This window comes from Bubalus kerabau, chromosome 4, assembly GCF_029407905.1.
Source record: "Bubalus kerabau isolate K-KA32 ecotype Philippines breed swamp buffalo chromosome 4, PCC_UOA_SB_1v2, whole genome shotgun sequence".
NCBI classification, from domain to species: Eukaryota; Metazoa; Chordata; class Mammalia; order Artiodactyla; family Bovidae; genus Bubalus; species Bubalus kerabau.
In genome coordinates, this window is record NC_073627.1 from 153,062,301 (window position 1) to 153,078,928 (window position 16,628).

Here is a 16,628-nt window from a genome sequence, read left to right on the forward strand (position 1 = left end):
AAAGCTTGAGTATTTCACCACTATACAGTTATATACATATATAATTATTATTATATATAATGGCGGCACTAGTGGTAAAGAGGGCTTCCCAGGTGGTGCTAGTGGTAAAGAACCCGCCTGCCAATGCAGGAGAAGGTAAGAGACTTGGGTTTGATCCCTGGGTTGGGAAGAGTCCCTGGAGGAGGGCATGGCAACCCACTCTAGTATCCTTGCCTGGAGAATCCCATGGACAGAGGAGCCTGGTGGACTTTGGTCCATAGGGTTGCAGAGTCAGACATGACTGAAGTGACTTAGGATGGAGGATAATAATATTATATAACATATAATAATAATTATATAATATTAAATATTATTATTATATATGACTTTTGTTGCTGGTGCTGATATTTTTGATCAGATAAAGAAAGTTGTTTTCTATTTCTAGATTGGGAAGAAGGGTTTTGCTTTTCTATCATAAAAGGCTGTTGAATTTTTTCAGATGTTCTTATGCTTTTATTGAAGTTATATGATTTATATTTTTAATCCATGAAAATCAAGATGGTGGAGTAGAGGGACGTATGCTTGTCTTCTCTTGCAAGAACACCGAAATTGCAACTAGCTGCTGAACAACCATCAACAGGAGAATGTTGGATCCCACAAAAGAAAGATACCCTGTGTCCAAGGGCAAAGAAGTCCCAACAAGACTTAGAATCAAATCTCATAACTGCTAGAGATGCTCAGAGGGTACAAACAAAACCTCATGCTCACCAGGACCCAGGGAAAAGTGCAGTGACCCCCACAAGAGACTGAACCAGACCTGCCTTTGAGTGTTTGAGGGTCTCCTGTGGAGGCACAGATCTGCAATGGCCTGCTATGGGGACAGGGGTTCTGGCTGCCGCAGACCTAAGAGGCACAGTGTGTGGCATAAGTCGTCTTGGAGGAGGTTGCCATTAGCCCCACCATAGAGCCACTGAGCCTACAAACTGGAGAACAATTATACCAAAGAAGTTCTTGCACTGTTGCAAAAGTTCTAGGGCCCAAAACAGACTTTCCAACCTGGGGATCTGAGAACCCTCTGGGAATTTGACTTTGAAGGGCAGTGGGATTTGATTACAGAACTTCCATAGGACTGGGGAAACAGACTCTTGGAAGGCCAAACAAAACCTTGTGCGTACCAGGACCCAGGAGAAAGGAGCAGTGACCCCACAAGAGACTGAGCCAGACTTTTAATATTTTTAATCTGTTACTGTGTTATATTTTTAATGTGTTACTGTGTTATGTTGATTCATTTTCCAGGAGGAGAGGGGGACGACAGAGGATGAGATGGCTGGATGGCATCACCGACTTGATGGACATGAGTTTGAGTGAACTCTGGGAGTTGGTGATGGACAGGGAGGCCTGGCGTGCTTCAATTCATGGGGTCACAAAGAGTCAGACATGACTGAGCGACTGGACTGAACTGAACTGAACTGAACTGAAAGTGAAACTTTGTGTATCTGTTCAGTTCAGTTCAGTCACTCTGTTGTGTCTGACTCTTTGCAACCCCATGGACTGCAGCCTGCCAGGCTTCCCTGTCCAACATCAACTCCTGGAGCTTGCTCAAACTTGTGTCCATCGAGTCAGTGATGCCATCCAACTGTCTCATCCTTTGTCGTCCCCTTCTCCTCCTGACTTCAATCTTTTCCAGCATCAGGGTCTTATAATACCAAATTGGTCATGCTGAGTTATTCTTTTTATTTTGTTTAGCAACTTTTTTTAAAGACTTAAAAATTTTTTCAACAATTGCAGGATTTCATGAGAATTCCCACTGTACAGCTGAGAGTATACAAAAGGTCAGATTTGGTATGTGTATGGTGCAGATGTTCTACCACGGGGCAATAGTGATAAAGTATAATGAAAACAGTGTATATAATCTTTGAACTGTTCCAAGGACATGGCAATCAGCATAGCTGAAGCCATGGATGTTCTTGTTAAATTTCAAACTAAAGTTCAAAGAATGCTTCTGTAACTTCAGCCAAAATAGTGGATTGTATACCTTTGTCTTTAACGAACACATGAGCATCATTATCTTAGCCTTACCCTCGATTATCTTTTAATGAGTGGCTAAAATTTAGGGCTGTGTTTTCAGTTAAGACAAAACCTATATTTTTCATAACAGGTATAGAACCAACAAAATACTCATTAATGTCAAAAGTAGAATTCTGTATGTTCACCAGTAAGATTAGACTTCTTCCTTCTAAAATATTCCTTATCAGGTTTTGGTATCAGGTTACACTAACCACGTAAAATAATTTGGGGAGTGTCTTAGTCAACTACAGCTGCCAAAACAAAACACATGGATTAGGTGACTAAACAGCAGGCATATATTTCTCATAGTTCTGGAGGCTGGATGTTTCAGAACAGGGTGCCAGTGTGGTTGGCTTCTGGTGAGAATTTTCTTTCTAGTTTGCAGACAGCCAGCTCCTCACTGTGCCCTCATATGGAAGAGGCCACCAATACTATCAGACAAGGGTCTCACTCTTACAATTTCATTTAACTGTTTAGTCGCTAGTCGTGTTCAATTCTTTCTGACCCTGTGGACTATAGCCTGCCAGGCTCCTCTGTCTATGGGATTGTCCTGGCAAGAATACTGGAGTGGGTCGCCATGCCCTCCTCCAGGGGATCTTTCTGACCCAGGGATCGAACCCTTATCTCTTAATGGTTCCTGCATTGATGAGTGGGTTCTTTACCACTAGCATCACCTGGGAAGCCCATAAATATATATAAGGATAGATTAAAAGATACAGACATTATAAGAAATTGTCTCACATAAATAGATCATAAATAATTTCCTTAAATAAATAAAAGATTAAAACATATACATATATATATAAACATAAGGACATATAAAAAGATATAGATATAAGGAATTGGCTCACATGATTATGGAACATAACCAGAAGGAGATATTGATACATAAATAGATAGTGATATAAATTCCTGTTGGTTCTGTTCCTCTGGAGAGCCCTAAACCAGATTTTGGTGCTCAGAAGAGACTGGTTCCAAGTTGGGAAAAGAGTATGTCAAGGCTGTATATTGTTACCCTGCTTATTTAACTTATATGCAGAGTACATTATGCGAAATGCTCGTCTGGATGAAGCACAAATGGAATCAAGATTGCTGGGAGAAATATCAATAACCTCAGATATGCAGATGATACCACCCTTATGGCAGAAAGTGAAGAGGAACTAAAGAGCTTCTTGATGAAGGTGAAAGAGGAGAGTGAAAAAACTGGCTTAAAACTCAACATTCAAAAAACTAAGATCATGGCATCCAGTTCCATCACTTCATGACAAATAGACGGGAAAACAATGGAAACAGTGAGAGATTTTATTTTGGGGGGCTCCAAAATCACTGCAGATGGTGACTGCAGCCATGAAATTAAAAGACAATTGCTCTTTGGAAGAAAAGTTATGACAAATCTTTTCAACATATTAAAGAGCAGAGACATTACTGACAATGGTCCATATAGTCAAAGCTATGGTTTTTCCAGTAGTCATGTATGGATGTGAAAGTTGGACCATAAAGAAGGCTGAGCACCACAGAATTTATGCTTTTGAACTGTGGTCTTGGAGAAGACTCTTAAGAGGCCCCTGGACTGCAAGGAGATCAAACCAGTCAATTCTAAAGGAAATGAATCCTGGACCTTCATAGTCCGTGGGGTCACAAAGAGTCAGACACGACTGAGTGCCTAACACTTCATTTCACATGAATGAACCCATAGGACATTATGGTAAGTGAAATAAGCCAGTTACAGAAGACAAATACTACATGATTCCAGTTATGGGAAAAATCTAAAGTAGTCAAACTCATAGAAGTAGAGAGTGGAAAGCTGGTTGCTGATGACTAGAGGAGAGGAAAAGTGGGGAAACATCTGTCAATGAGTACAAAGTTTCACTTATGCAAGATGAATGAATTCTGGAGATCTGCTGTACAAAGTTGTGCCAATAGCTAACCACATTGCATTGTGTACTTGAAAACTTGTTAAGAGGGTTTATGTTAAGTGTTCTTACAGGAATGGCAGTAAGAGACCATATTTCTGCCAGGGATGGCAGTCCAGTAGTTAGGACTCCCTGCTTCCACTGCTGAGGGCCTCGGTTCAATCCCTGGTCAGAGAACTAAGATCCAGCAAGCAATGTGGGGACAAAAGTGTTTCTACAACAACAATAAAAAGAAGCACAAGGAAATTTTTTGAGGTAATGGATATATGTATTACTTTGATTGTGGTGATAGTTTCATGGGTGTATGAGTATGTACAAAGTCATCAAATTGTACATACATTAAATATGTACATCAATTGCACCTAAATAAAGTTTTTAAAAATAAATAGATAAAGTGAAACATCTCTATTAACTGTTACAGTTCTTAGTTTCCTGACTGGAACCAGACACATATCCAAGGATTCCCCAAAAACAGAATGGGTAAATAAACTACTGTATATTCACATAATGGATGATCACATATATTGAAATACAGTTGAACATATTATTACTACACATAAATGAGGCTCACCCACTCAAAGCTGTGATACAAAAGAACATGTACAGGGTGATTCTACTTACATACTAAAATTAAATCATCTTGTTTAGGGATGCATACATTCACTGAGTGTAAAAACATAACAAAAAGCAAGGTGAGCAGCAGAGTAGCAATTGCCTCCAGCAGAAAGAGAGGGCTTGCTGTTTCTGAGGACGGGCACACTTGTGGGGCATCAGTCATGTTTCCGATTTTCACCTGAGAGCAGGTAACAGAGGTGTTTTACATACTTTTCTCTATGTGTGTCAGAATTCACGATGTAAAATATTTTGTTATTTTAATTCTAATATAAATGACTTTACAGCCTACATAACCTTGCAGCCTTATTTCCATGAAAACTGTTTCTTTGTTATGTGCTATGTCAAGCCTCCAGTTTTCTCCCATGGAATATTAAAAGAGTTTTACTGCAAAGGGAAGTGCTACTCTGAAAGCATCAGTGACTTCTGAAGTGGCGGCAGCACATACCCAAGAAGTTTAGTACTTACTTCACACTGAGCCACGGCATTAGAAGTTGTATTAAAAAGTGCCAAGGAAGATGAACTTGGGTCTTGTAGCACTAAACCTGGAAGACAACAGCAAGCAGTTTATAAATGAGAAAACTGAAACCAGCATTCATGCCTTTTTCAACCTTAATCTCTTTAAAATTGTTTTCAGACCATATTTTTGGAGATAACCTGACTTACGTGTGTGTGTGCGTGCTAAGTTTCTTCAGTTGTGTCTGACTCTGTGTGACGCTATGAGCTGTAGCCCACCAGGTTCTCTGTCCAGGGGAATTCTCCAGACAAGAATACTGGAGTGGGTTGCCATGCCCTCCTCCAGGGGATCTTCCTGACCCAGAAATGGAAACCACGTCTCTTACGTCTCCTGCATTGGCAGGCAGGTTCTTTAAAACTAGTGCCACCTGGGAAGTCCTTGTATACATATTTAAATCAAAATAGGTTTATATTTATTTTTATATATTAAATATATCTGAGAATTATGCATCTCAAATGAAATAATTTTAGCAAATTTATGTAAACTTATAATGAAACTATATAAATAAATTATGTAAGTTTTCATGAATTACCTCCTGTGTGTCAAGTCATTGCTTTATTTTCCTTAATTGTATTACATTTAAATAAATTTTGAAACATTTTTAGAAGCCTCAAGGGGATTTCAGCAATATGGTCATGCCAGTGATAGATGCTTTTTCTATGTTAGCTTCTCCCCACAGCAGGAATGAATTTCAAATTATTCCTCCCAGGTACCTAGTACAATTATCTGTTAGTATCCACAGGATATGGCTTCCAGTACCCTTGCAGATACCAAAGTCCTCTGATGCTCGAGTTCTTTACATGAAGTAATGTAGTATTTGCATGTAATAACCTACCCACCTCCTCCTCTATACTTTAAATCATCTCTAGGTTACTTATAGTACTGAATACAATGTAAATGCTATGTTAATAGTTGCTGGAAGCTGGCAAATTCAATATAAATTCTATGTAAATAGAATGGTGCACAGCAAAGTCAAGTTTTCCTTTTTGGAACTTTCCATAAATCTTTTGTTTTGTATTTTTTATCTGAGTTTGGGTAAATCCACAGACATGGAACTCACAGATATGGAGGGTCAAATGTATGCATTTCTTAGCTTAAGTTATCTATAAGAAGAACACAGGCAGATATAAAACAAATATTAATTATACTTAAAACTTTTATGATAGTATCAAGGCTTTATTTATTTAGACAAATAAAATAGCCAACTACAAGTTTCTTTTTTCCTTAAAGGAATTTTAAAGAAATTCCATACATTATCATTTAGCAATTGTATGAACTTTAAATATATTAAAAAATAAAATCTTATGGTATGAGTATACCTTTATTTAAGTATGAGAGAAGAAAAAGTAGGAATGTAGACCTTCTCCAATAAACATACATTTAACAACTGATATTGCCATGAGTGTGGATTTTCCAGCTCTAAATTGCTAACACAATTTCTTAATAATCAAATAAGGAAATGTGTTCAGAAATGTCACATAATACTGCATAAGGATTGTACTGCTCTACAGCATTCAGGGAAAAAAATAATGGTAAAAACAAAACTGTGACAAATAAAAATGAAACAGTGACAGACTTCATTTTTTGGGGGGCTTCAAAATCACTGCAGATGGCGACTGCAGCCATGAAATTAAAAGACTCTTGCTCCTTGGAAGAAAAGTTATAACCAATCTAGACAGCATACTGAAAAGCAGAGACATTACTTTGCCAACTAACGTCTGTCTAGTCAAGGCTATGGTTTTTCCAGTAGTTATGTATGGATGTGAGAGTTGGACTATAAAGAAAGCTGAGCGCCAAAGCATTGAAGCTTTTGAACTGTGGTGTTGGAGAAGACTCTTGAGAGCCCTTGGGACTACAAGGAGATCCAACCAGTCCACCCTAAAGGAAATCAGTCCTGAATATTCATTAGAAGGACTGATGTTGAAGCTGAAACCAATACTTTGGCCACCTGATGCAAAGAACTGACTCACTGGGAAAGACTCTGATGCTGGGAAAGATTGAAGGTGGGAGAAGGGGACGATAGAAGATGAGATGGCTGGATGGCATCACCGACTCAATGGACATGAGTTTGAGTAAACTCTGGGAGTTGATGTTGGACAGGGAGGCCTGGTGTGCTGCAGTCCATGGGGTTGCAAAGAGTCGGACACGACTGAGTGACTGAACTGAACTGAACTGAAAAATAAAACTTCATGTGAAAATCTTAAAATGTTAACTTGATAAAGTATTGTGATAATATATAGTCTTCATTTTTAGGTTCCTTCAAAAAAAATGTCAAGCCTAGCACTACTCCCACTTATCAAGGTTTTGGGGTCCTGAAGGACCCCATCTGCTGCTGTTCTATAGTGAGCAATACCCTGGCCTTGATTCCTTTGCTGGAGCATCTGCCCTGAGGCCACCACCATCTGAACTTGCTATATCACTTATTCTATATTCAGTGCATCACTTATTCTACCTCTCTCTTGAATTAGGACCTATCTTGGTTCTTGTCTTTGTAAGGATTCTCAAGTTCTTTTTAATTGTTTCTTCTACTGTCCATAAAAAGTCAACCCACAAATATTTATTAGACAAATATTTACTTCCAGAGTTTGCCTATCTTGAATTCCTGATTCACCTATTCCTTCCCCTCCAGAATGTTGATCAACTCTTGCAGGTTCATCCCACTCTGATACAATCCAATGTGAACCAAAAAACTGTGGAATGAAAGGAATGGTGAACTCAGACAGGCGGAAGCTCCACTAACATATTTGCATAAGAAGCAGCTTCTGTTGAGAAAATGAAATATCCCTTCAAAGGGTTAAAGCTAACACCCACAGTTTATTTTTTAAAATAAATTCTATATAAAATGGAGTATTACTCAGCCATAAAAAAGAATAAAATTGGGTCATTTGTAGTGATGTGGATGAATCCAGAGTCTGTCATACAGAGTGAAGTAAGTCAGAAAGAGAAAAGCAAATATATATGAATGCATATATATGGAATCTAGAAAAATGGTACTGATGAATCTAGTTTCAGGGCAGGAACAGAGATGCAGACATAGAGAATAGACTTGATGACACAGCGGGGGAAGAAGAGGGTGGGATGCACTAAGAGAGTAGCATTGACATATAGACACTTCTATGTATAAAATAGGTAACTAGTGGGAAGTTGCTGTATAACACAGGAGCTCAACCTGATGGTCTGTAACAACCTCGAGGGATGGGGAGTGGGAGGGAGGTTTAAGAGGGAAGGCCCTTATGTATCAGTTCAGTTCAGTTCAGTCGCTCAGTCGTGTCCGACTCTTTGCAACCCCGTGAACTGCAGCACGCCAGGCCTCCCTGTCCATCACCAACTCCCAGAGTTTACCCAAACTCATGGCCATTGAGTTGGTGATGCCATCCAACCATCTCATCCTCTGTCGTCCCCTTCTCCTCCTGCCCTCAATCTTTCCCAGCACCAGGGTCTTTTCAAATGAGTCAGCTCTTCACATCAGGTGGCCAAAATATTGGAGTTTCAGCTTCAGCATCAGTCCTTCTAATGAACACCCAGGATTGATTTTCTTTAGGATGGACTGGTTGGATCTCCTTACAGTCCAAGGGACTCTCAAGAATCTTCTCCAAGACCACAGATCAAAAGCATCAATTCTTCTGTGCTCACATAGAGCCAGACATCCTGGAATGTGAAGTCAAGTGGGCCTTAGGAAGTATCACTATGAACAAAGCTAGTGGAGGTGATGGAATTCCAGTTCAGCTATTTCAAATCCTAAAAGATGATGCGGTGAAAGTGCCGCACTCAATATGCCAGCAAATATGGAAAACTCAGCAGTGGCCACAGGACTGGAAAAGGTCAGTTTTCATTCCAATCCCAAAGAAAGGCAATGCCAAAGAATGTGCAAACTACCGCACAATTGCACTCATCTCACACGCTAGCAAAGTAACGCTCAAAATTCTCCACGCTAGGCTTCAGCAACACGTGAACTGTGAACTTCCAGATGTTCAAGCTGGTTTTAGAAAAGGCAGAGGAACCAGAGATACTTATGGCTGATTCACATTTTTCTATGGCAGAAACCAACATAATATTATAATGCAATTATCCTCCAATTAAAAGATTTTTAAAAATGCACCATGGGAAAAAAGTTGAGGAGGATCAGGAGCATCCTGATGCAAATCTGAGGCATCTCCCATGATGATGTCTCCTCAGCTGCACTTCACCATCTCCCCACTTTGATTCCTACAGCTCTGAACACACAGACATGCACTGCCTTGACTCTGTTTAATTTGAATAGCAAATTTTCCCATTGCCAGAGTGGCTTTGCCTTATGCTGTGACACATGGGAGCTTCCCAAAACTGGGATGTGACTGGTACAAAATGAAAAAATTGTATTACAAAAGGTCTTTATAAAAGATAATTCCACTTAAAGTAAAATACTTTGCTTCCACTATGATAGAAAAATCTCTTAAGTTGTATAAAATAAAACCAAACAAAATGACTCTTTGAACATTTTATCAAACAAGAGTAGACATACACACAAACCTTAACCTTGGGCTCCAAGCTGGCTTATGAGAGCTAATCTTCCACTTGCATAGTAAACTGGTTCCCTAGTTAACTGGACTCATGGACATGGAGTGCAATAGGTACTGATTTAAGCAACAGTTAGCCCCATACCCTTTTAGATCTGAGTGTCTCACCTTTACTCGGGTGTTCAATTTCTAACCACAGATCAGATTGGTACTTCTCTCTGGCTTTCATTTTACTAAAAGAGGCAGAGAAAAGGGAAGACACCATTAAATGCAAAGTGCAGGAGACTGACCTATAAGTGGATCTCACTTAACTGGAAGGTAGGGCTAATGCAGTTAGAGACTTCAGTCAAGCTGAATTTATTACTTATAACATTCCAAATAAAATGTATCAGGGTTTGTTTCATAGGGAATTGAAATAATGGAGCAAATAAATGTATATACATATACTATTTTCTGTCTGATTTACATGCCTACTTGTAAGCAAATGTGTGAACTGAGATGCTCTGTGCATAAGATGAAATAATGTGTTTTTTTTTTTTCTGGAAGATTATACATTGTATCATCCACACACTGAGGAATGTCTTTTTCATGTTTAAATGAAGTATACAGTATAACTGGATCATTTGTAACATATGAAGCTTTTGGCTTTAAGTATTACAACTTTTACATTAAAGTTGATTCAAATGTTAATAATTACAGTTAAGTGAATTAGTCTTTAAGCCCGAAAGAGGCCCTCAGAGGCTTATATTTCTTCTTGACTCATTAAAATGACTCTTTTGGAGCACATTGATGTAGGAAACAGCTGTCATGTTTATATTTTCACACTGGTTTTGAATTTTCTTGCTTTTTTCCCTTTTACTCTCTGATACTGCTGCTGCTGCTGCTAAGTCGCTTCAGTCATGTCTGACTCTGTGCGACCCCATAGACCGAAGCCCACCAGGCTCCCCCGTCCCTGGGATTCTCCAGGCAAGAACACTGGAGTGGGTTGCCATTTCCTTCTCCAATGCAGGAAAGTGAAGTTGCTCAGTCTTGCCCGACTCTTAGCGACCCCATGGACTGCAGCCTACCAGGCTCCTCCATCCATGGGATTTTCCAGGCAAGAGTACTGGAGTGGGGTGCCATTGCTTTCTCCACTCTCTGATACTATACCACCTCAAATACACTGATGTATTTATTAGCTATGTTTACGGTCTATTTGTATGATTATCATATTGTCATACACATTGTTCTTGCCTGGAGAATCCCAGGGATGGGGGAGCCTGGTGGGCTGCCATCTATGGAGTCGCAGAGAGTTGGACACGACTGAAGCGACTTAGCAGCAGCAGCAGCATACACATTGTTGGAGTTTAATTTGCTCTATGTTTGTGATAAGAATAAAACAAACTGCTTTACTGACCAGCAAACAGAATGGAGAAAAGCAGCCTTTAAAAAATACACATATTGCCATGTGCAAGTTACAGCTATAATTAAAAATATATGGAAACTAACCTCAGTAGAAGTTAAAGGTCATTTAATAGTTAAAGGTCCATGGGAAATATGCCTCATTTTGAGTTTACCTCATCCTATTACTATTCAAAAGATTTTTTCTACGTATACAAGGTATTTCTTACTAGAGGATTTGGGGTACCTGTGAATCAAGGAAATTTTGCAAATAAGGAGAAAACAACAGAAATTTCATTCACAGATGATTTAGTTTTTAGTATTATTGATATCATTTTGTAGAGATACTGGAATCAATTAAAGCCTGTTGAAAGTACATATGTTAAAAGTAACTAATTGGTTTCAAACTTTCATCATTTTTCGTAGAAATAAATCTATTCTTTAAAAAAACCCATACTTTATGTCTTAGGAAGAAACTAAACACAACACTTTGCAAACAGATTATAAAACAATCATTTAAAAAATGGTATCAGTTGGTCTCACCAGTTTAGAGTGACTGGCACAGCCTCTGGGAGGATCTTTCTGGAAATTTTCTCTCTGTCCAAAGCTGACTCCAACATAATCATAGCTGACATATCCAGTTTATCACATTGCTCCATTGCCCCCGGCATTTTCTACAAAATCAGGTAAGTAGGTTTTGAGTTCCATCTTAAGTTTACAAAATTTTAAATCACCTCTAGAAAAAGTTAGGAGGTGCTGGGGACTATTAGTTTTCTTGAATAGTAAACAGAAAACTGATTGTTAAAATGTATTATTTTTCAATAAATTTGGGGATAGTATTAAAAATTCATGTGAACAGTCTCATTTTTATTCTTATAATTCTGGTAACTGCCTCCCTTTCCAAAAAAAGTAGGGCTGATCTCTTATGAAAAGGCATTTTTCAGGCTGAAATCCAATGAACTGAGATTATTCAGCAAGTTTATTATCATCATTTTAGCTTTCCTTTTTTCCATTTTATGAGCCTTCCTGGGCTGTGATTGACACTCACTCTTGCTCCTAAAACCAAGCTGGAATTTCTTAAAGACTCCTCTTCTTTGGTTTTTTCTAACACCAAGTCCTGAGACTCTTTTTCATCCTTGATGCTATAATATAGAAAGTAAAAGACAGATAAAGGCAAACATGGAAAAAAATTAACCAACCTAATAAGGATAAAGAAAGATACAGGACAGCAAATCTTAGCACAAAGTATTTAAGGAGTCGTAACAAATAATTTCTGACCAACAGAAAAGAGTAAAAATCTAGAGATACCTCTAAAATATATGTTATCCTGGATTTTTATAATGCTCATTAGAAAATGTGAAATGGTTGACCAGATTTAGGGCACACTGGACAACAGTAGACTTCTTCCAGGTTCAGATCATGTAGTTGGAGAAACCATTAATTCAAGGCAAAGATAGTTTTCAGTCAGTTCAGTTCAGTCGCTCAGTCGTGTCTGACTCTTTGTGACCCCATGGACTGCAGCACGCCAGGGCTCCCTGTCCATCACCAACTCCCAGAGTTTTCGCAAACTCATGTCTATTGAGTCAGTGATGCCATCCAACCATCTCATCCTCTGTCTTCCTCTTCTCCTCCCACCTTCAATCTTTCCCAGCATCAGGGTCTTTTCAAATGAATCAGTTCTTTGCCAAAGTGACCAAAGTATTGGAGTTTTAGCTTTAGCATCAGTCCTTCCAGTGAATATTCAGGACTGATTTCTTTTAGGATGGACTGGTTTGCTCTCCTTGCAGTCCCAGGGACTTTCAAGAGTCTTCAACACCACAGTTCAAAAGCATCAGTTCTTTGGTGCTCAGCTTATAGTTTTACTGACTTAATTAAGGAAGGTCACTATTCCAAACTGTTTCTTCTTAGAGACTAATTAAAATATTAATGTAATCATTGAAAATCCACACTATGCCCATATGTAAAATAGCTTACTGGTAAGCATAGTGTATGAGTCCCTTGGGGCTCAGCTGGTAAAGAACCTGCCAGCTAATGCAGGAGACACAAAAGACACAGATTTGATCCCTGGGTCAAAAAGATAACTTGGAGAAAGAGATGGCAACCTGATCCAGTATTCTTGACTGGAAAATTCCAAAGAGTCAGACACGACTGAACACGCACACACACACACAAGCATTACATACAGTCTACACTACTTTATTAATATAACAGCATTAAACCTCCATTCCTAGAGGATCACTCAGTTAATGGGATAGTTAGTCCTATCACTCTCTAGGAAACGCTGAGGCTGGCAAATAAAAAATGCAAGTATAAAAGCAAATGAAAGAAAATTTTGGACATACAAAGAGGTAGGAAGTGTATGACACAGACTTTTCTGAAAGAAGTCTTCCAGGATGTTCTCTAGTGCAAGACAAACACTGAATTCAAGAGAGAGGGAAGACAGGAAACACAAGAACATGGAAACATAATTAGTCACTTATGATTACATCTAAAATATTGTCAGAAAATAATAAACTGGATCTAAACTCCCATATGATGCCAGAGTTAGAACTTGAGTGAAACTATCAGAATTCTTTTTTAAAAATTTATTTATTTATTTTAATTGGAGGCTAATTACTTTACAATATTATGGTGGGTTTTGCCATACATTGACATGAATTAGCCATGGGTGTACATGGTTGTCCCCCATCCTGATCCCTCCTCCCCGCTCTCTCCCCATCCCATCCCTCAGGGTTGTCCCAGTGCACTGGCTTTCAGTGCCCTGTTTCATGCATCAAACTTGGACTGGTGACCTAGTTCACTTATGGTAATATACATGTTTCACTTCTATTCTCTCAAATCATCCCACCTTCGCCTTCTCCCACAGAGTCCAAAAGTCTGTTTTTTCTATCTGTGTTTCTTTTGCTGTCTCACATATAGGGTCATCATTACCATTTTTTCTAAATTCCATATATATGTATTAATATACTGTATTGGTGTTTTTCTTTCTGACTTACTTATAGTGGAACTTTTTGAAACAAGCATACATCTCACATATACTTACATGTGATACATGATATATATGAAGGGCTTTTAAGAGAAAAAAAATTTTTTCTAGTGTGGCTTTCCTGGATGTTAATAATCAAAGAAGCAAACTGGATGCAATGTTTGAACAAATTCTTAGTGAAATTAAAAGGAAATAATTGCCAATGAACAAATCATAATGAAAAGGTTTAGACAGAACACACAAACCAAAATATGTGCAAGGAAGAAACATAACAGTGAGACTAGTGTAGGCACTGGTTACATACTCCTGGGAACCAATTTGGTTCTACCTCCTAGGACTAATGTGAGTCTAAATATATTAAAAGCATCTGAGAATTAAGACACAAATGGAAAATGATTATTTATTTAGTTGGCAGAGGAGTTAGAAGCATCTGAAATATATACATTCAAAAAATTATGGCAAATAAATGGGGGGAAAGTGGAAACAGTAACAGATTTTATTTTCTTGGGCTCCAAAATCACTGAGAACAGTGACTGTAGCCACGAAATGAAAAGACATTTGCTCCTTGGAAGAAAAGCTATGACAAACTCAGATAGCATATTAAAAAACATATTACTTTGCCAATAGTGAAGTGGCTCAGTCGTGTCCGACTCTTTGCGACCCCATGGACTGTAGCCTACCAGGCTCCTCTGTCCATGGGATTTTTCCAGGCAATAATACTGTAGTGGATTGCCATTTCCTTCTCCAGGGGATCTTCCCAACCCAGGGATTGAACCCGGACTTCCCGCATTGTAGACAGACACTTTACCGTCTGAGCTATGGCTTTTGCCAATAGTGATGAATGGATGTGAGAGCTGGATCATAAAGAAGGCTGAGTGCCAAATTAATGCTTTCAAACTGTGGTGCTGGAAAAGACTCTTGAGAGTCCCTTGGACAGCAAGGAGATCAAACCAGTCAATCCTATGGGAAATAAACCCTGAATATTCACTGGAAGGACTGATGCTGAAGCTAAAGCACCAATACTTTGGCCACCTGATGTGAAGAGCCAACTCATTAGAAAAGACCCTGATGCTGGGAAAGATTAAGGGCAAGAACAGAAGGGGATGACAGGGATGAGATGGTTGGATGGCATCAATGACTCAATAGACATGAGTTTAAGCAAACTCCAGGAGATAGTGAAGGACAGGGAAGCCTGGCATGCTGCAGTTCATGGAGTTGCAAAGAGTCAGACATGACTTAGCAACTGAACAACAATATATCCAAACCTCAAAAGATATATAGATACATATATACATGTGTATGTGTGTGTGTGTATGTATATAAAATTTTGCCTCATTTACTTTGTCTATCACTCACTCTCTATATTTTTTTCTAAATTATTAAGTTGCAGACACAAGGATTTATTACCCTTAAATACTTAAATATAAGAACACTTCTTATATAACCACAGTACAAAAATAAAAAACTAGAAATTAAACATTGACACACTATTAACTAAAATATAGACTATATTCAAATTTTAAAAAATTGCCCTAATATATATTTACGTATGTTTGTATATACACACATATGTATGTATGTTTGTGTATACATATTTATATTTGCATATTGTGGACACACAACTTTTTTGTTGTTATTTTTAAACATACACCAAAAAAGAGTTCACAGAAAGTGTCATAATTCTAAGTCTCATTCAAAACCTTAAACTTGATAAATCAAGAAAATAAATTGAAGGATGTTTGATAAACACAGTTAGTTTCCTACTTCATTAATTTCATGAGGTATTTAAAAATAGTGTGACCTGTATTTCTAAGCACCATTTCTTGTTATAATTAGTGAGAAAAGAAATTAGAAATTTAGCTTAAAAAACATACTGAAAGCAGAAGTCCAGAGATCCAACTCTAAGTATAAATGCTATATAGTGTATATTTTTAAAAAGTATAGTTGAGTTATTACTGGTAAATTTGTAGAAGGAAATGGCAACCCACTCCAGTATTCTTGCCTTGTTAACCCCATGGAGCCTGGCGTGCTACTATCCATGTGGTTGCAAAGAGTTGGACATGACTTAGTGATTCAGCAACAACTGGTAAATTAACAGGAAAAAAACTAGATGGGCCTGACGTACCTTCCTGATGCGTCCTTTAAAGGCTTATAATCATTCAACCTATAGAATAAGGAAGTTCTGTCTTTGCTCATAGTGACATGAAAAGTCCCAGGGTTTCCCCTCCTGGAGATCTTGGTGGAGAAGGAAGGCTGGGAAGTCTAGCTCTAAGTCATCCAATTGTCCAAAGGATCTGCCGGGGTGAGGCCAACTGCTGCTCCCTGGGGCTGGAAGGGTCCTGCCCCAGGGTTCCAAAGTCAGTTCTGACTTCAGTGGCAGTTAAGTGAGAAGACTCAACTGTGCAGGCTTGATGGGCATCCATGTGTAATGGCCCAGCCTGTGAGAAAGGAGGAAATCATTCCCTGGAACACAGAATGAGAGTCATCCAGGAGGGTATTCTGGTGATGACATTGTGATACTAGATCATTAGACACAATCTTTGACTTGAACTTTCATATATAACACACATATATGAAATAGATATGAATTTATATTGTTGTTGTTCAGTCACTAAGTTGTGTCTGATTCTTTGTGACCTCATGGACTGCAGCACTCCAGGCTGCCCTGTCCTTCACTA

The 16,628-nt window shown here is 38.5% G+C and overlaps 1 protein-coding gene across 1 annotated transcript in view; it reads right to left on the reverse strand.

Annotated features, from left to right (window-relative positions):
• Positions 1 to 16,146, reverse strand: part of LOC129651694 (serine/threonine-protein kinase MRCK alpha-like) — a 48,790-nt gene extending 32,644 nt beyond the window's left edge. The window contains exons 1-5 of the mRNA XM_055580309.1: positions 16,076 to 16,146; positions 12,013 to 12,106; positions 11,508 to 11,638; positions 9,753 to 9,817; positions 5,040 to 5,116 (exon numbers count right to left, since the gene is read on the reverse strand). Coding sequence (XP_055436284.1) covers positions 5,040 to 5,116; positions 9,753 to 9,817; positions 11,508 to 11,638; positions 12,013 to 12,106; positions 16,076 to 16,146 — 438 coding nt within the window. The remainder of the gene's footprint in view (positions 1 to 5,039; positions 5,117 to 9,752; positions 9,818 to 11,507; positions 11,639 to 12,012; positions 12,107 to 16,075) is intronic.
• Positions 16,147 to 16,628: the final 482 nt, after the last annotated feature.